Source organism: Scylla paramamosain, chromosome 1 (genome assembly GCF_035594125.1).
Source record: "Scylla paramamosain isolate STU-SP2022 chromosome 1, ASM3559412v1, whole genome shotgun sequence".
Classification (NCBI taxonomy): domain Eukaryota; kingdom Metazoa; phylum Arthropoda; class Malacostraca; order Decapoda; family Portunidae; genus Scylla; species Scylla paramamosain.
In genome coordinates, this window is record NC_087151.1 from 35,834,544 (window position 1) to 35,856,098 (window position 21,555).

Below are 21,555 nucleotides of genomic sequence, written 5' to 3' on the forward strand. Positions count from 1 at the left end.
TACTTATTTGGTTTATTATAATTCTGTCATTGTATCAAATTCACGTCACCTCGATCCTATGCAGGATCTCAATAGTAGTAGGAAGGGAACGATATATATATATATATATATATATATATATATATATATATATATATATATATATATATATATATATATATATATATATATATATATATATATATATATATATATATATATATATATATATATATATATATATATATATATATATATATATATATATATATATATATATATATATATATATATATATAAACGTACACAACACAATATCAAAGTATATCGGGAGTTGCGGGTAGTGTTTTAGAGGATTGCTTTGGCGTGGTAGTGGTGCTGGTGGTCTGCAGTGAGCCGTCTGCTCGTCCCCCCTCTCCTTCACCCGGCGTTACATCACCCTGCTGTTGCGCGCTGGGTAGTGCTGGCAACCCGAAGATCACATACAACTGATATCCACAAGTAAACATTAAGATGGCGCAGCAGCTAGCCAATCTCTTCACCAGGGTGGGACAGATCGGGTTTGGTGTGGCCGTAGTGGGCGGCGTGGTGAATTCAGCCCTCTACAATGGTGAGTGGCCTGTGTCATTTTGCCCATTGGTATTTTGTACCATAACTTGGGAAGTCATGCAAATATATAATGAATTCTTCCCTGCAGTCGAAGTCATCTCCCTGCTCTAGTGGATATATCCAGTTAGTGCACCAGGCAATAGGGTAGTGTGATAGAACATAGCATCAGCCAGTACTGCACAGGATAATGTGAATCACGTAAGGGAAAAAGTTTTGAGATTTTATTGACTTTAATTTGCTCAGAATTCAGTCATCCCCCGTTAGAATATTTGCATAAGGTTCCGTGCAAATCTCGGCCTTCTATGAAAATAAAAATATCAAAAAAGTTTACAACTTATGCGTTGATTTGAACCTTAAAATGGTATATTTCTACTCATGAAACCAGTCCCTCAATTCCGGATGATTTTTTTTTTTTTTTCCCTGGTAGTTTTCGGTCTGTTTTGAATTAATTAGCATGTTGTTTTTCCGGCAAATCATTAGTTCCTATTTTTACCACCACCCTACCCCCCCAACAGATATTAATGGTTTGCAGTAAAAATGGAAGGCAGATTAATACAAAACTGACCGAAATCTACCAGAAAAACATAGTTTCGTCCTCATAAATAAGTAACACTAATGCTTGCTCAGTGTTCCCCACAAGAGGACTAGCTGCCAGTTGCCTGTGGCTGCCAGCCGGCTGTCACCACCACCACCTAATCCAACCTAACGAAACTAATCCAACCTAACCAGGCACTAGTGTTAAAGTGGGCCCCCCAACTGGCTGGGCCGTGTCTGGCAGGTCTTAGCTGCCAGTTATGTATTTCCCTTGCAGTGTTACCTGGTCAAGTGAGGATGCTTTTCTCTCTCTCTCTCTCTCTCTCTCTCTCTCTCTCTCTCTCTCTCTCTCTCTCTCTCTCTCTCTCTCTCTCTCTCTCTCTCTCTCTCTCTCTCTCTCTCTCTCTCACCAATTGGGAGAACTATGAGTGGTCAGCAGCAGGTGGCTCTAGTGTTAAATAAAATATTACAAAAGTCAAATCTGGATTTTGAAGTATAGTATATGACAGCTTGGCTTAAAATTAAAATTTCAAGAACCTTACATTGAACTAGCAACAATGAGAAGGATATTTTTTTTGTATTGCAGTCAGTGATTTGGGTCTCATCTTTCATTATATGATAAAAAAGTAAGAATTTAATCTTTCTTTTTCAGTGGATGCTGGTCATCGTGCAGTCATTTTTGACAGATTTATGGGAGTGAAGCAGACTGTGACAGGTGAAGGAACACACTTCTTCATTCCTTGGGTCCAGAAGCCAATCATGTTTGATGTTAGGACCCGTCCCAGAAATGTCCCTGTTGTTACTGGTAGTAAGGGTGAGTGTTCCAGAATACTTGGAGAAAGTTTTTCTTATCTAATTTAATCTTAAAATTTACCCTGATATTTGAAGTGACAGGTGTCAATGCCAGTTGAAACCACTTAGGCCCTGGTAATCATCTTCGCTTGATCAGCAAATTGAGGACTTCTATTTCCCTTAGTGTTCTAACTTCCACAGGATCCTTGGCACAGCTCTCATGTACAATTAATGCCTCCTTCAGATCAGTTTTTCCAAGGCAGGACATGACACCTGTTCCTTTCAAAAAGTTAGGTGTGGAAGAGGAATTCTCTACAAAGTATGACACTCCTGTTACATTACTACCACATTATAACTCAATATTGAAATTAAATTGTCTTTCAGATCTTCAGACAGTCAACATCACATTAAGAGTTTTATTCCGACCTATCAGTGACCAGCTGCCCCGCATTTACACTACCCTTGGTATTGACTATGAAGATCGAGTCTTGCCTTCCATTACAAATGAAGTTTTGAAAGCTGTTGTGGTAAGTAGATAGTATGCTTGCGGATATGACTAATTTTTTTTTACAGTTGATTAGTACAATAAGGTAGCCTTGGGCAGGTGGTATTTCTAAATTTGTTATATTATGAATCTTCGATTCAGATTTCATATCTGATTAATTAGATCTTCATTTCTCTTACACAAATAGTAATAATAAGGGAAGCTGCAAGGAGCGACCAGGCTTAAACGTGGCAGTCCTTGTATGAAATATACCTACCCATTTCCATCTATTATCCCCATCCATAAACCTGTCTAATCTTCTCTTAAAGCTCTCTAATGTCCTAGCACTAATTGCATGATTACTGAGTCTGTTCCACTCATCTACCACTCTATTTGAGAACCAATTTTTTCGTATCTCCTTCCTAAACCTGAATTTTTCAAACCTTGAACCCGTTATTTCTTGTTCTACCCTGGTTGCTGATCCTAAGAATTTTGCTTACATTCCCCTTGTTATAACCCTTATACCACTTAAAGACTTGTATCAGGTCCCCTCTTAACCTACGTCTCTCTAAAGAATGTAAATTTAACAACTTCAGTCTCGCCTCATAAGGAATACTCCTCATCCCCTGTATCCTTTTAGTCATTCTCCTCTGTACTGATTCTAATAGACCTATATCTTTCCTGTATTGTGGGGACCAGAACTACATAGCATAGTCTAGATGAGGTCTGACCAGCGCCAAGTATAACTTTAATATTACTTCCGGCCTTCTACTTTTAACACTCCTAAAAATGAATCCTAGTACCCTGTTTGCCCTGTTTCTGGCCTCTGCATTGTTTTCCTAGACGGAGTCCAGAGCTAACTATAACTCCTAAATCTTTCTCATACCCTGTACCTACCAGAGTTTGGTTGTTTAATGTGTACCTACTGTGTGGGTTTCCTCTACCTACGCTAAGTACTTTGCATTTATTGATAAAAAATTGCATTTGTCATCTGTCCATCCATTCATTCATCCTATCTAAATCTGCCTGCAAGGCGATGGCATCCGATTCTGACCTAATTAATCTACCTATCTTTGTGTCATCCGCAAATTTACTAAACATCACTACTAATTCCACTATCCAAGTCATTGATTTATGTTAGAAATAACAATGGCCCTAATACTGATCCCTGTGGCACCCCACTAATTACATGACCCCACTCGGGTTTATTACAACTCTTTGTCACCTGTCGCTAAGCCATGACCCTATCCAGCCTAACACCTTCCCATCTATCCCGTGTGTCCTAACCTTTCTCAGGAGCCTTTGATGGGGTACCTTGTCAAATGCTTTACTAAAGTCCAGATATAAGATATCATAACTATCACCATTATCCACTGCCTCGTACACTTTACTGTAAAAAAATTAACAAGTTTGTCAGGCAAGACTTCCCCTTCATGAAGCCATGCTGTGACTGATTTATCAAGTTATGTTTGTCTAAATGTTCCCTAATGTTCCTCACTATTATTGATTAAGTACTCTGAGATATATTTCATATGGTCCTGGTGTCTTGAACTTTTTTAGTCTATCTATCTCCTGTTCCACTATCTCCCTAGTTATGGAAATATCTGTCAGCTTCTCATTCTCATCTGCTCTAAACATCTGTTCACTATCTGACATATCCTGGATGTTTTCCTGGGTGAAGACAGTTAAAAAATACTCATTCAGAATTTTACTAATGTCCTCCCCAGAACTAACCAGCTCCTCATCTGTTGCCTTTGATGGACCTATAGTATCCTTATTCTTCGTCCTGTATACTTGATAAAATCTTGGGGTCCGTCTTCGCCTGGCTGGCTACCTTTAATTCATAATTGCCATTAGCTTTCCTCGTTAACTTCCTGACTGTTCTAACTAATTCATTATATTGTGACCTTAAAACTTCTTCACTTGCCCTTAATCTCATATATACTTCTCTTATGCCCTATATAATGTTTTAACCTAGCAGTCATCCATTTAGGGTCATTTTTCTGTGATCTTATTGCCCTATATGGGATATTTGCTCACTGACCTGTATGAACTTTATCTACATAACCCCATAACTACTTCTACTAAAATCATCTTTGCATTGAACACTTCCTTTTACACTTGATCCCTCTCTTACTGTCTTCCTACCTTCTCACTTCATACATTCTTTTTTATACTCCTTATCCTCCAGTCATCTGTAAAATTCCATATATTAAGATGGGCAAATAAAGTTGCCAGAGAGAGAAAATACTCCTTCCTGCCATCTCCTATATATTATTATACTCAACTCCTTACCATACTCCTGTTTATCACTTATTTTCATCCTAACTTCAACAGCATTGTGATGTAACCCTTCAAACATCCTTCTAGCTATCTTGGCATTTGACATATCCATCCTTAATTTCTCATAGTCATCAAGCTCTTCTATTCGCCACTTTCATCTCTTCATATATACCTATGCATCATTTTATGTTGGAGGAAAATGCTCACCAGGAACATCCTCCTTTCCACACACAAGTCTATTAGATGCTCATCATTCTCAGTCACTTCATTTACTGCCCTATTTTTGTGCTACACTTGCTACCTCACCACTTCCAACTTTTTCTTTCATATCCCCAACTGTCACTAATCTTCTCCAATTTCCAATTTTCCAAGGCATTCATTTATGTCATTCCAAGATTTCCTTACCTCCTCTTTTCCTTTCATACTTGAATTTCTAAGTGCATTCACACAAATCTATGCATATCTAAAATTTTCTTACTTTTTCCTCTGTCCACACTATCTTAGATCCTTGCCTCTGATGTGCCTCTATGCCCTTTTTTTTTGTACACATCAATCTCTTATAGTTCATAAGTTGCATAAGTTGCAAAAGTAGTTTAGTACTAAAGCTTTGAAAATATCAAGTATTCTCAAAAGTATGAGACTCATCATTAAGCCATTGACCATTATAATTTCATATTGTGATTTCCAGGCTAGATATGATGCTGGAGAACTCATCACACAGCGAGAAAAGGTTTCACGTAACGTCTCAGAGCAACTCACTGAGCGTTCAGCTCAGTTTGGAATAATCTTGGATGATATTTCTATTGTAAGTATGTGAACTTTTCTGCAAGTATATTGGAAATTTGTTTTTTTATTTTCACAGTACATGTGATCCTGTTACAAAAGAATTCATATAATAGGGATAGTTACATACCTATGCATGAATGTGTTTGTATACACCAGTGAATACAAAAAATGAAAAAAGAGGAGATGAAGGAGCTTTGGAATGACTTTAGTTAATACATGATGAAAACTAGAAGAGGGAGAAGGGTAGTTTTAGTTTGAGATATGAATGAGAAAAGTTGCAAATAAGAGAAAAATGGAGAGATGTAGGGAATGAGAACAAGGAACGCTTGGTGAACATATGAGGTTAGAAATGCAGTTCACGCCAAAATAATAGATGTAGAATATTCTCAGTTTGGCAAAGTTTTTACAATTAGATCTGTTATTTTCTATGCTCTGGCAATAAATTTGGTCCCACAGTGATAAATGGACATGCACAATGGTATCAAAGGTTGTTCAATATTACAGCATCCAGTAAGGGATTTTTTAATTTCCTTGGAACTTGTGTTATGGTTTGGAAGTTACATCAAATTTTGAGTTCACTTTTATTGAATATTGCATATGATAATTTTTCATGGATAGGGGAAAAAGAACAAAATAAATAATGTTAACAATGAAATTTTAAAAATAGTGGGAAAAACTGCTATGGCACAAGAGCCTCTCATCCAATTAATCTTACACCAGCCCACCACTAGCCATTAGAGCCTAATACTCATCATAGACATTAATAGTAATAGTAGTACTAAAAAGATAGTAATAGCAATAGTTGTTAATGTTAAACACTCATGTTCTACATCTTTATCAGACATTTTTGGCACTCATATGCATAAGCTAAAAAGTTGGAAGCATCCTATGCTTATACACCAGTCTGGAATCATGCCACTTCTGCTCTCCAACTAGCCAGAAACTCCTTCATTAATAGAAAGTGTCAGAATTTTTCAAGATTCACTCCTCTCATGACTTCTGGCACCTAGCCCAAAACATCTGCAATAACTTTGCTTCTTCATCTTTCCTTCCTTTATTTCAACTTGATGGCACCACTGCCATCTCATCTATTTCAAAAGCTGAACTCTTTACTCAGACCTTTGCTAAAAACTCTACCTTGGATTATTCATGGGTTGTTCCTCCCTCTCCTCCACTCTCTGCCTACTTCATACTACCCATTAAGGTCCTTTGCAGTGATGTTTTCCATGCCTTCAATGGCCTTAATTCTTGGAAGGCTTATGGACCTGATGGGGTCCATCCTATTGTTCTCTAAAACTGTACCACTGTGCTTGCACCTTGCCTAGCCAAAACTCTTCCAGCTCTGTCTATCAACATCTACCTTCCCTTCTTGCTGGAAGTTTGCCTACATTCAGCCTGTTGCTAAAAAAGGGTGACCATTCTAATCCCTCAAACTACCATCCTATTGCTTTAATTTCCTGCATATCTAAAGTTTTTTAATCTATGCTCAAAAGGAAGATTCTTAAACATCTATCACTTCACAACCTATCTGATCACCAGTGTGAGTTCCTTCAAGGCTGTTCTACTGGTGATTTTCTGGCTTTCCTTACTGAGTCTTGGTCATCCTCTTTTAGAAATTTTGGTGAAACTTTTGCTGTTACCTTAGACATATCGAAAGTTTTTGATAGAGTCTGGCACAAAACTTTGATTTCCAAACTACTCTCCCATGGCTTCTATCCTTCTCTCTGTAACCTCATCTCAAGTTTCCTCTCTGATCATTCTATTGCTGCTGTGGTAGATGGTCACTGTTCTTCTCCTAAATCTGTTAACAGTGGTTTTCCTCAGGGTTCTGTCCTGTCATCCACTCTCCTCCTATTATTCATCAATGATCTAAACCAAACTTCTTGTCCTATCCACTCCTATGCTGATGATATCACCCTACACTTTTCCATATCTTTTTGTAAATGTCCAATCCTTTAGAAAGTAAACAATTCACACAGGGAAGCCACAGAATGCCTGACTTCTGATCTCTCCAAAATTTCTGATTGGTGCAGATCAAACTTATGGTCTGACTTTTTTAATTGAGGGTTTGGGCATTGTCATTTTTGGGGATTCCCTGGCCTGTGACTCTGCTACACTTACACCAAGACACACCTCATGTCAGGTGCTTCCTACCTCACAATTAAATGGTGTTGTAGTATATATACATTGTGATGCTCTAAAAAAGGCAAGTTAGTGTTATTTTTTTATTTATTTTATTTTATTTATTTATTTATTTATTTTTATTTATTTATTTTTTTTTTTCAAACACCACAATACTTGGAAGCATTTCCTCCAAGCATTGTCACTTTTCCATAGGTGACTGAGTGAGGTCACACAGTCAGTTTGATCGTGTTAATCCATAGGTCACTTCCTCTCACGCCGCCAGCCAGGATGGAAGCTACCTCTCCTGCTCATTCTCATCACCTCCACAGCCGAGAAAAGAGCTTATTTACTCTGTAAATAAGTATTTTTGGGGAAGAAAAAGGCTAATAGGGGGCCATTACTTGACTCCTCAAGAGCTGTTGCCCAAACAGCGAAAGCCACCAATATGAGTGAGGCAACAGTTAGAAGAATTTGTTCATCTGCCAATGAAGCTCACATGACAGAGGCCACCAGCACATCCTGTGTTCTCACCAACAAAGAACTGCCCCGCAACCATAACCAATGTTGATGACTTTGACAGACTTATGGTGAGAAGGACAGTTTTGGGATTTTACATAAGGAAGGAGATCTCAACACCATGCAAAGTAAAGGAAAAATTGAAGGAAAATATTTCTTCAAAGGATGCACTGAATCTCAATGGAAGATACTCAAAGAGATTGGATTCAGATATGGAAAAAAAGTCGTAACTAAAAAATAAAAATATAACATCATAGTTTAAGGGAAGTATCGTATCCAAAAGGAAACCTATCACATTTAAACGAAATTCACAATGGAAAGAGAGAGAGAGAGAGAGCAGCAGCAGCTTGACTGACTGACAGGCAGGAGATTTTTTCTCAAATTCTAATGATTCATAAGCAAGTATAGATCTCTGATGAAAATAAATTTGTATTAAATGTAGATTGTATATGCAGAGAGATAGAGAGAGAGAGGAGTGGTGTGTGGGGAGCGAGGTTATCAGTGACACATAGGCTCTAATTTGATAATTGGCCCAGTACAAGGTTTGGCAGCACTGCAGGTTGGGGAATCCCTGTAAACAACAACACCCAAACGCTCAGTTCAAAATGGTCAGACCATGGTATGCCTCAAAATCTCACTTCCTCCATGTATCAGCTCAATACAACCTTCCAGACAACTATCCCCTCTTTTTCAGTGACACTGAACTGTCCCCCTCTTCTACATTGAATATCCTTGGTCTTTTCTTTACTTATAATCTAAACAGGAAAATTCATATTTCATCTCTAGCTAAAACAGCTTCTATGAAGTTAGGCATTCTGAGTTGTCTCCGCCAGTTTTTCTTGCCCCCCGCCCCACCTCCCCCAGCTGCTGCCTCTGTACAGGAGTCTTATCTGCCCATGTATGGAGTATACTTCATGTGCATGGGGAGAGGGGGGGGGGGGTTCCACTCATACTGCTATTTTAGACAATGGAATCAAAAGCTTTTCATCTTATTAACTCCTCTCCTCTAACTGACTGTCTTCAGCCTCATTATCATCACCGCAGTGTTGCATCTCTTGCTATTTTCTATCGCTATTTGCTAACTGCATGCCTCCTCTCCTCCCATGGCCTCACAGCGTAAGATTTTCTTCTTTCTTTCATTCGTATTCTGTTCACCTCTGATGCAAGAGTTAACCAGTATTCTTGATCATTATTCCCCTTCTCTGTTAAACTCTGGAACTCCCTACCTGCTTCAGTATTTCCTCCTTCCTATGACAACTCTTTTGAGAGGGAGGTTTCAAGAGACTTATCCTTCAATTTTTTTATGATTCTCTTGATGTCTCTCATGAGACTAGTGCCTAAGTGGGATTTTTTTTTCTGGTTTTGTTTCCCTTTATTACTGACCCTCTTACATAATTAAAAAAAAGAGGGGAACCAAAATGAAAGGAACTAATGGATGCCAGCTGCAATTGACCTCCAGTTGGCCGAGTGTGATGTTATGAGAGGGGAGCAGTGATTGGCTTGTCCAGCATTGGTTAAGCCACCATTCTAACATGGAATACTTTGCAGTAGCATGTTACACCCACATCAGTGGTCAACCAGACTTCATTCCTTTAATGAACCTTACCTACAGTGTTCAAAAGAACATTCTTCCTCTCATAAAAGTGCTGTACACAATTATTTCACTTTGGTCGTTTGCCTGTGTTGGTGTGAGCAGTCTTTCAAAATGCAGGGTGCCTCAGGTATGGTGAAATAAGGAACTTATTCCAGCATAAAATTATAAATTTGTACTCAAGGAGAGATGAGAGTGAGGAACAGAAGACTTTGATGATTATGTAGTAGTCCACTGCTACATAATCAAACTTAAATTTACATTGCCTAACTGGATATAGTTGTCTAAACTCCAATAGAATAAAACCTAAAGGAAGTGTAACAAGTTAAATTCACATGCTAAGTCCAGAATTTTTATAATTAGGTTTATTTATCCACACTATTTTCAGTGATCTTTAAAACAATACAAACAATTCATTGCATCATATGAAGAAGAGTCACCTGAACACCATATTGTAATCTGATAGTAGATAAAATAAGATGTAAGTGTACCACAAAATATTTAAAGGATATGTGCACTCATTTGCCAGAGCAGTGTACAGTGGCAAGATTAATTTGCCAGTCTGGCCAGGAATGCATCTGTGATTGGATGACAGTTTGAGTCAGCCAGTTTCCTGCTTAAACCTCTCCACTTTACAAGTTTTACTTTTATTCTCAGTTGTTCACACATTTCAAGTGATCTTTACTTATTCTTTTCATGGTATAGCAATAGCTTAAAAGAGAAAGAAAAATGTTCTTGTGTATTTTAAAGATATGATGATATTTATTTTATTGATTGGTTGAATTTTACAGTGAATCCCAAATGTTCTAATATTTTATGGACATTTCAGACCCACCTGACTTTTGGCAAAGAATTTACTCAAGCTGTTGAACTGAAGCAAGTGGCACAACAAGAAGCAGAAAGAGCAAAGTTCCTTGTGGAAAAGGTTGGTGTACATAAATGACTTAAGGCATTGTTTTTTTGTTCATTGTCATTGAATGTTTGTTGGTTTTCTATCATGTCAAAAATGTTACTTTATTTGCTGAATAAATCAGTGTTGCCTGTATCACCTATATTTCTCAGTGGGCATAAAATGACTGTTTATACATATTACTTATAAGCAGGCTAGCAATTTTACTTTAAGAAAACATTCACTATACTTATATACATCTCTTTTTTATTGATTCTTTTACTGATTTCAAGATGAGGGAAAACTAGAAACATTTTTCTGTTTTTAGGCTGAACAAGAGAAGAAAGCAGCCATTATCAGTGCAGATGGTGATGCCTCAGCTGCCACATTGATGGCCAAGGCATTTGGTGAGGCAGGAGAGGGTCTGGTTGAACTAAGGAGGATTGAAGCATCAGAAGACATTGCTTACAAGTAAGTTATAACATCTAAACTGCTTTGATCACTTATACAATCAAGAATTTTTATGTTGTGCTTTCTTTCAAATGTGTTCTAGTTATCTCTGGCCACTTTCTCTTTTCATCTTGAGAGCCAGAGAGGTGATGATATGGCCCTACATCAAATTTTTTGGAAATATTGGAGATATCTGGCAGTCCTCATAACCTGCCAGGTAGAAAGCCTGTTCTGGAGTTGATGATTGATGATGCTTCTTACTTGCCCAGTCGACGAAGATGCTTGGAGTGTTGGTAGGGTGGAGGACTGGAGTGAGGCAGTGATTCTGGTAGCTTGGAGGTCATGGGTAGTTAGTTGATATGTTGATATGTGTGTGAATAAAAGACACGATGATGAGAGTTCTTGATTTAAAAATGGTTGATGTACACACTGGATTCGAGATGAATTTGTAACGTGACGATTGATTGTACTCTCTCTCTGAAGTGATATGATTTATAACTGAGCAGCGTCTCTCATGGCTGATTGTGATTGAGCAGAACTGACCGAGAGACCAAGACTGACTGCTTATGACTGGGTGACTGACTGACTCCAACTCTGACTGGAACTGAACTGGAACTCCCAAATGAACTGAGAGCTCACTACGTGCGGGCTGTATTTATCTGAGCTAAATGGATCGCAGATAATTATCCCCAAGGGCTGGAAGTGGATGTGAAATTCCCTTGAGAAGTAGGGAATGGGGACGAATGCAGGTGTTCTCCCTAAAGACTGGAAGTGTGTGTGAAATTCCCTTGAGAGGTAGAGAAAGGACTGGCTGGCCATGGTACACATGGGATGAATATATGAAATAGTGAAATATATATATATATATATATATATATATATATATATATATATATATATATATATATATATATATATATATATAAAATAAAAGTAATTGTCCCATGCAGGACATCCAAGTTGGGACAGATGCCTCGCACAGGCAAAATTATCATATTTCTGGCCGACTATGAGGAAGGATATCTTTCAACACTGCACTCTGTCCTCAGTGTGCTTCACGTCGTATCTCACTCCCAAACGAGAGTCCATCACTTCCATATCCCATCACTTCTGCTCCTTGGGATTCTGTCTCTGTTGATCTGCTCAAACTTCCACTTACAGAGAACAGTTATCAGTATCTTCTAGTTTGTGTGAATAGTTTCACTCATTTCACTATTCTCATTGCTCTCAAGGACAAAACTGCTACTTCTGCTGGTCATGCGATCATTGACAACATAAAGATAGGCACCACTTAATAACAGAAGAAGGAAGAGTGAAAGGCAAGAATAATCTGGATCGGATTTGATATTTAAATGTTGGCCAGGAAGTGACAGCGGATGACTAGAGGAACACGGCTGCAGGAGATGGGAGGAGATGACCTTGGACAGGTCCAGACAGGGAGAGTGTTGACAGCTAGAGGCACATGGAACATCCCAGGAAGATCGTCTGATGATGAGGGATGGCTGTGAGCACTGGTGGAGGGAGTGGTGGCTGGGGGTGGCTCAGGGAAGGAGCCAAGTCCATGAGCACTGTGATGGCTTGGGGGAGGAGCTAAGGGACACCCACTCCTCGGTAGGGAAGCAGGAACGACAACCAGCAGCAGCAGGGCATGGCCTGTAGCAGGGTGAGGCCACAGGGATGAATCACGTGGGAGCGGCCAGGAGAGAGAGAGAGAGAGAGAGAGAGGGAGCATGTGGCATATCAGCATTGCAGTTGCTTTGGGAGGGCTTGATATTCTTGTCTTGGTGTGTACTTATGAGTTTGTGTCTTCAGTCACACAACACCGCGTTGCCACCACTCTATCAGTGAGATTGTGCCACCACTTTCGATGAAGTTACCCACCACTGCTTCTGGTCGATGTGCTACTTGTGTATCAGATTTGATTTGCTACCTCTGTTGTTCTGGAGTTGATGATTGATGATGCTTGTTACTTGCCCAGTCAATGAGCATGCTTTGAGTGTTGGTAGCTTGGAGGACCGGAGTGAGGCGGTGATTCTAGTAGCCTGGAGGTCATGGGTTGTTAGTTGACATGTTGATTTGTGTGCAAGTAAAAGGCACAATGATGAGGGTTCTTGATTTAATAATAGTTGATGTACACACTAGATTCAAGACAAAATTGTAATTGATTGTACTCTCTCTCTGAAATGACATGATTTATAACTGAGCATCGTCTCTCACGGCTGACTGTGATGGAACGGAACTGAGTGAGAGACCAAGACTGACTGCTCGTGATTGGGTGACTGACTGACTCTGACTCTGACTGGGACTGAACTGGAACTTGTGAATGAATTGAGAGCTCACTACATGCGGGCTGTATTTATCTGAGCTAAGTGGATCGCAGATAATTATCCTTAAGGATTGGAAGTGGATGTGAAATTCCCTTAAGAGGTAGGGAAGGGGGACGAATGCAGGTGTTATCCCTAAGGACTTGAAGTGTGTGTGAAATTCCTTTGAGGTAGAGAAGGAGGAGAAATGACCAGGAAGGAAGACGAACATATGTACGCAGGCATTATCCCTAAGGACAGGAAGTAGGTGTAAAATTCCCTTGAGAGGTGGAGAAAGGACTGGCTGGCCATGGTACACATGGGATGAATATATGAAATAGTGAAATATACACATATATAATAAAAGTAATTGTTGAGACTGATACAAGCCCACATTCCACATAATAGAAAATGTGGTGGAAGAGAAAATGGAGCCTGTAAAGACAAATTAGAGAGAGAAAAAATACTTTGGATCTTTGCATAAAGCTGGAATTGGAAGGAATTATGTTGTATGCAATGCATGGATACAATACACCTTGATACGTGAGGTATAATAAAAAAAAAACCTCCCTTTGGCCAAAAAAACTATTAAAAACTCAATTTTGATTTAGTCTCCTTCAAAGTATTCACCTTTGGAGTCTACACACTTCTGCCAGCACTCCTGCCACTGCTGAAAACATTCCTGGAAGTCACTTTTTGGGATGCTGTAGAGATATGGCATTGAATTTTGTTTAATGTACTTTGTTGACTGAAATCTCCCTTTAAATGCATTTTTGAACTTTGGGAATAGCCAAAAGTCACACGGAGCCAAGTCTGGGGAGTAGGAAGCCTGATGAATAAGTGGTGTGTTAAATATATGACAAGGAATGCTTGGATGACATGAGCGAAATGAGTGGGTGCATTGTCATGGTGGAGTTGCCAGTCCTTTGCTGCTCACAAGTCGGGTCGTTTTTGCGGCACAGCTTCACGAAGGCAGTGAAGAACCCCAAGGTAGTATTCTTTGTTAATTATCTGACCTTATGGTGCATATTCATGGTGCACAATACCTCTGTACTCAAAAAAACAGTTCATCATAAGTTTAACATTGCTGCGCACCTGTCTTGCTTTCTTTTGGTCTTGGCAAGGATGGATACTTCCATTGGTATCATTGCAGTTTTGTTTCAGGGTCATCTCATTGCCAGTGATGATGTGTTCATGAAGTTTTGATCTTGGTTAGCACACTCCAGCATGTCCTGGGAGATTTCCTTTCTGTTTTCTTTCTGCTGGCTAGACAGTAGTTTTAGTACAAATTTGGCAGACTCCCTCCTCATGAATAAATCTTCTGTTATAATTGACTGAACTGACCCATGGTTGATTCCAACTTCAGCAACATTCTCCTCAATAACCACATGACGATCTTCATAGACTTGTCATTGAACCTTTGCAATCATTTCGTCGCTTCTGGTAGTTGATGGTCAGCTACAACATGGCTCACTGTCCACGGAGATGTGGACATCTTTGAACCGATTGTACATTTATTTGTGTTTTTCCCATAGCATTATCTCCAAAGGCCTTCAGAATCTTCTCGATAGTCTGGTCTTGCGTATCACCAAGTTTTTGACAGAATTTGATACAGCATCTTTGCTCAATGCGCTCAGTCATCTTGACTCAAGAAGAAAAATTGCACAGTACATTCTACACATCTGTACTCAATACGTCACTGCAGGCAACTGTCGCCACCTACAGACACAAAATTTTTTGTGCATGCTCAGTAAGGATGCAGCTACCTAATACTCTTGCAGATTTTGCTCATGCATTATTACTTTGTGCTAACAAATTCAAGGTTGGATACTTTTTGACAACACCTTGTATCTATTTGCACATAAAAGAGTGTGTGTGTGTGTGTGTGTGTGTGTGTGTGTGTGTGTGTGTGTGTGTGTGTGTGTGTGTTTTAGTGATGTAGAAGATATAATGGGAAGGAAATGAAGGGAGTACAAATGTGAAGGGAAAAGATGCAGGAAAAACAAAAAGGGATAGAGAACAGGAAAAGAGAATACTTGTTCCTCAGTATTTCCTCTCTCCTAATATTTCACTGTCCTCACCCTTGCTGCCTATATTTACTATTTCTTTCTTCCCATCCACTTCCTTCACCCTTCCTCCACTTTCTTGCCACATGTATTCTCCTTCTCAGGTTATGTCTCTTCCTCCCCTAGTCTCAAACTACCCTCCCTGTCACCATCCCTTCCCTTATCTGCCAGAGTGATACATCGCTCTCACCCCTTCACTCATTCTGTATCATTCACACTTCATCCTTTCTCACTGTCTCTCACTCCCATATAATTCCATTTTCTTTCTCAGTCAGTCTCATTTTATTTAGCAATTCTCAGTATTGTTCTTATTCTTACAGAGAGAGAGAGAGAGAGAAAGGGGGATTGATAGGTAGAAGGAGGGAAGAGAGAGAGAGAGAGAGAGAGAGAGAGAGAGAGAGAGAGAGAGAGAGAGAGAGAGAGAGAGAGAGAGAGATAGGCCATACCTGTAGCTGTCACCTGCCCAGAACCATCATTCTACACAGCAAGTCAAATTCTTGCACACTTTTTGAAGGCCACCAAAATTTGACTACCTTATATTTGCTCTAAAAAGTTATATACCATTTTCATCTGTAATATTTCACATCAGAATATTCTTATTCATTATATACTTTCAGATTTAGATTTTTGCTCTCATTTTTATGATGCCTTTTTTTTTTTTTTTTTTTTTTTTTTTTGCCCACAGTTTAAGGGCTAATGTGATAGTTTTTGAGAGGAAGTGGAAGTGTTTGGTTTAAGTATTAAAACTTAAGATGAGTGTTGTGGAAGGGTGTGAGGTGTGTGAAGTTATAGGAGAAAGAGGCTGGAGTGAGTAAGAATCTGAGGAAAGTCTTATGGAAACATGATGAGATGCATAGGAAATAACAAGTGTTGTGAAAGATAAGGATATGATAACATTAACAAGAAGAACTACAAAAGGGAGAAATGTGGTCATGGATATAAAGAGAGTTAAGAAACAGTATTCTACCAACACTGATATTAGGATCTGAGACTTAAAGTGGAGTAGGGCACTTGGGTCTAGAGTGTGTGTTGTGGAAGTGGGTTTTCTGAAAAGGGCATGTGGAGTGACTAGGGGAGCAATGAGTGTATGAGAGATGTGATATGTGCATTTGTGGTAATAGAATGAAGTGGTAGAATGACCAAAAAGAAATACACTGATATAGGCATCAGGAGGAGGCATTAGGCACCTGCCAAAACAATAATTACTCCCAGTGAGGTCTAAAGCACTGGATCAGAGGATGCTGTGAACTTGTCGTTAAACCCAAATGTGACCTCTCTGAACATTTACCTTTGTGTCTCGCAACACAAGGGGGCAGTCACAGCCTGCCCTCTAAAGACAACTCTCTTCCTTCACACAAAATTACATGCACCTAATTACACACACACACCCTTCACTCAAAATTCAAAAATATCATGACAACTCCTACACCAGCCTTGGAGTCCCTATCTGGGGAGGGGACCACAAATGTCCCCAGGTAGGACTGCTCTTCTGATATCGACCCTAAGTGTCTTGACACCCCCTCAACTTTTTTTTCATTAACTTCTGCAACATTTGTGGTATTAGATCTAATTTTTAATCTGTAGAACATCATCTCTCCTCTACTAAACCTCCATCTTTTCCTCACAGAAACACAGGTGTCTGAGGCAACTGACAGTAGCCCTTTTTCTGTTCTCTCATATTTTTTCTATCCTGATTTTCATTCCAAAGCTGGATGTTGCATCTATGTGCACAATGACTTAACCTGCTCTCATTCCCACTCTCTTGAATCTTCCAAGTTTTTTCACAATCTGGCTGCAACTACAGAGTCACTCTCAAACTAAATTTATCTGAGCTGTATACCTCTCACCTGATTCCTCTGACTATAAGAAATTCTTTGACTACTTAACTTCCAAAGTGGAGCACATTCTTACTCTCTTCCCATTTGCAGAGATGTCCATTCTTAGAGACTTCAGTGTTCACCACCAGCTTTGGCTTTCCTCTCCCTTCACTGACCATCCAAGTGAACTAGCCTTCAACTTTGCTATCCTCCATGACCTTGAGCAATTGGTGTAACACTCTACTCATATTCCTAACCATCTTGGAGATACACCCACCATTCTTGACCATTTCCTAACCTCTAATCCTGCTAATGCTGTCACCCTCTCTTTTCCATTGGGGGTCCTTCGATCACAATCTCATATCTATATCTTGTCCTATTGCACAAATCCCTCCTCAGGATCCCCTAAGTAGAGGTGCCTCTGGCATTTTGCCTCTGCTAGTTTGGGGAACCTGAGGATATATTTTACTGATTTTCCTTGGAATTACTACTGCTTTCGTGTCAGAGACCCATCTCTGTGTGCTGAGCACATAACAGAGGTGATAGTGTCTGGCATGGATGCATACATTCCTCACTCTTTTTCTCTACTTAAACCTACCAGACCTTGGTTTAACATAGCCCTTTCTCGTGCTATACATAATAAAGAGGTGGCCCTCAAAAGGTACTTGAGCCTTCCTTCACCAGAATCTCATGCACTTTATATTTCTGCCCAGAACCATGCCTAGTCCATTCTCCAACTAGGCAAAAACTCCTTCATTAATAGAAAGTGTTAAAATCTTTCAAGATCTAACTCCTCTCGTGACTTCTAGCACCTAGCCAAAAACAACTCCAATAACTTTGGTTCTTCTTTCCCTCCTTTATTTCAACCAGATGGCACCACTGCTATCACATCTATGAAGCTGAACTCTTCACTCAAACCTTTGCTAAAAAACTCTACCTTGGACTATTCAGGGCTTGTTCCTCCCTCTCCTCCACCCTCTGACTACATCATGCTACCTGTTAAAATTCTTCACAGTGATGCTTTCCATGCCCTCACTGGTCTAAACACTCAAAAGGCTTATGGACCTGATGGGGTCCCTCCTGTTGTTCTCCGAAACTGTGCCTCTGTGCTTACACCTTGCTTAGTCAAACTTTCAACTCTGTCTGTCAACATCTACCTTTCCTTCTTGCTGGAAGTTTGCCTACATTCAACCTGTTCCTAAAAAGGGTGACCATTCTAAACCCTCAAACTACCATCCTTTTGCTTTAATTTCCTGCCTATCTAAAGTTTTTAATCTATCCTCAACAGGAAGATTCTTAAACATCTATCACTTCACAACTTTCTATCTGATCACCAGTATGGGTTCCATCAAGGCTGCTCTACTGGTTATCTGGCTTTTAGAGATTTTGGTAAAACTTTTGCTGTTGCCTTGGACATATCAAAAACTTTTGATAGAGTCTGGCACAAAGCTTTCATTTCCAAACTTCCCTCCTATGGCTTTTATCCTTCTCTGCAACTTCTTCTCAAGTTTCCTTTCTGACCATTCTATTGCTTCTGTAGTAGATGGTCACTGTTCTTCTAAATCTATTAACTGTGGTGTTCCTCAGGGTTCTGTCCTATCACTCACTCTCTTCCTGTTATTCATCAGTGACTATCTAACCAAACTTCTTGTCCTATTCACTCCTTTCGCTGATGATACCACCCTGCACTTTCCCACGTCTTTTCATAGACGTCCAGCCCTTCAGGAAGTAAACAGTTCATGCAGGGAAGCCACAGGACATGTGACTCCTGATCTCTCTCTAAAATTTCTGATGGGCAGAGTAAACTTGGTATTGTTCAGTACCTCAAAAACTCAATTCATCCATCTATCAACTCAACACAACCTTCCAGACATCTGCCCCCTCTTCTTCAGTGATACTCAGCTGTCCCTCACTTCCACACTGAACATCCTTGGTCTTTCCTTTTCTTATAATCTAAACTGGAAACTTCGCATCTCATCTCTAGCTAAAACAGCTTTTATGAAGTTAGGCATTTTTCTCATCTCCCCAGCTGCTAATTCTGTACAAAGACCTTATCCGTCCATGTATGGAGTATGCTTCACATGTCTGGGGGGTTTCCACTCATACTGCTCTTTTAGACAGGGTAGACCTTTTATCTCATCAACTCTTCTCTGACTGCCTTCTGCCTCTCTCTCATCGGTGAAATGTTGTATCTCTAGCTATCCTCTACCACTATTTTCATGCTTACTGCTCTTCTGATCTTGCTAACTGCATGCCTTCCTTCCTCCTGCTGCCTCACAGCACAAGACTTCTTTCTTTCACCCCTATTCTCTCCTCTCTAATGCAAGAGTTAAATAGTATTCTCAGTCATTGATCCCTTTCTCAGGTAAACTCTGGAACTCCTTGCTTGCTTCTTTATTTGCACTTCCTATGACTTGAATTCCTTCAAGAAGGAGGTTTCAAGACACTTATCCTGCAGTTTTTGACCACCGCTTTGGACCCTGTTGAGGGACCGGCATTCTCTCTCTCTCTCTCTCTCTCTCTCTCTCTCTCTCTCTCTCTCTCTCTCTCTCTCTCTCTCTCTCTCTCTCTCTCTCTCTCTCTCTCTCTCTCTCTCTCTCTCTCTCTCTCTCTCTCTCTCTCTCTCTCTCTCTCTCTCTCTCTCTCTCTCTCTCTCTCTCTCTCTCTCTCTCTCTCTCTCTCTCTCTCTCTCTCTCTCGTTTGGTGTCCCTCCTTCATAAAAAAAAGTTAGCCTCTTTGAAAGGATGAAGAATGATTATGTGAAAGAAGTGTAAGCAACAATTAGGTAATAGGAGAGGAAGGCCACTTGGTAGGTGAATGGATATACAAAAGATGTGTGAAAGGGATGCTAAAGGCAGAGTGTTTGCACAACCAAGAAGGAAAAAAACTAGGATGGGAGAGATAGAGGCTCTCATGCCTTGAACATTCCATTTTGGGGAATGTTCCCAGAGAGCAGGACATCAGAGATAGGTTGGTGGATAGATAGATATTTTACATGAATCAAGTCATTGGCCATCAAATTTCTTTTTTGCTTATATCTAAGTGTTGAATCATTCTTGAACAGTTTGTTTCAACTACAAAAACATAACATTCCACACACATCTCTTTATTAGTTGATGATTTATATAACTTTCATAGGAGCAGTAGTTTTGCAGGCTTTTTTTCCCCTAGATTTTGTTGTCTTGGCTGGTATCCTTCATATGAAGAAAAAAAAAGTATTTATCAGAAAATATTAATGTAATTTTTCTCTCCCTAGGTTGGCAAAGAACCGCAATGTGGTTTATCTCCCCAACAATCAGAGTACCCTCCTTTCTCTGCCTCAGTAAAAAACTTAAGGCAGCAGCAGTTGAATAAAATGGAAGCCAGGAGGCTAAAGTAGTCTCCATGTGAAACTTGCGGACTTGGAGAAAGAAAACTCTGTAGTTTCTGTAATGTTTGACTTAGTTTTGTGTTCTTTGAAGTACACCGATCTTAATGTAATTTAACTTGTTTGAAAGTCATGTACTGAAACTTCATTCCTCAGTATTTTTATTTTTGCCAATAGTTTTTTTCATTGTTTTTAATTTTGTTGCATTATAAATCCAGAACTAGTTCTCAAACTTTGTTAAGTCAAGAATTTACATTTCAAAACAGGTTGACAAGCAAAACATTCTTGTCATGTATAAAGGAAGTTGTTAATTATATCTACAATTGTGGGTTTTGTAAAGAAATTGTATGACAGTGTATTTTTATTATCCAGTATTCCATGATTAATTTCTGTATCATCTAGTTATTACTTGAACTTATCTTTGGATAAACATGTATTATATTGTATTTGATGAGTGAAAATATTTAGAAATAAAATAAATTCTAAACTATTTTTATCAGCTGTTACCAAATTGTGTGCATTTTCTGGCACATTATATGTTCAAATTTGATGGTCCATGTTCCTAAATATTATCTATATACCAGGCTGGCAATCCTACAGGGGGTGACTCAGAGAAAGCACTTCGCATTCACTGTCAGTTCCTGGTAAAAAGGGACAATCTTATGGACCACTGTAATACATTCCAGGAGCCCAGGCACAGCTGGTTATACACATCCACAGCAAGGCGTGACAGCATACACATACCTGATCCTTCATAATGAGACATTTTTATCTTGTACCTACTTAAATCCCAAGACTACAACAGATGCAGGGTACTTCCTGTGGAGTTCCTTGCACTCTAAGGCTATATGCACAGCAAGTTAAGTTGAGTCACAGAGTCTTGACTCTACATGACTTGCCAGGCAAGGGAACAATTTTCTAAGTAATTTTGCAGGAACCATTTACACCAGGGGAGTTGAGATGAG

General features: G+C 39.4%; 1 protein-coding gene across 1 annotated transcript; it reads left to right on the plus strand.

Annotated features, from left to right (window-relative positions):
* Positions 1–329: 329 nt before the first annotated feature.
* Positions 330–20,943, plus strand: LOC135104796 (prohibitin 1-like). Its single transcript, XM_064012391.1, has 7 exons — positions 330–589; positions 1,775–1,936; positions 2,299–2,441; positions 5,370–5,486; positions 10,528–10,623; positions 10,916–11,058; positions 20,480–20,943. Exons 1-7 carry the CDS (start codon positions 493–495, stop codon positions 20,547–20,549), a joined length of 828 nt encoding a protein of 275 aa, XP_063868461.1. The 5' UTR covers positions 330–492; the 3' UTR covers positions 20,550–20,943.
* Positions 20,944–21,555: the final 612 nt, after the last annotated feature.

What these genes read in the sequence shown, in the direction of transcription:
- LOC135104796 (XM_064012391.1), top strand. Translation starts at nt 493, where the DNA reads ATGGCGCAGCAGCTAGCCAATCTCTTCACCAGGGTGGGACAGATCGGG. An exon ending in TGTTGTTACTGGTAGTAAGG is followed by an intron (nt 1,937 to 2,298) that starts GTGAGTGTTCCA and finishes ATTGTCTTTCAG; the next exon opens with ATCTTCAGACAGTCAACATC. An exon ending in CAAAGTTCCTTGTGGAAAAG is followed by an intron (nt 10,624 to 10,915) that starts GTTGGTGTACAT and finishes TTCTGTTTTTAG; the next exon opens with GCTGAACAAGAGAAGAAAGC.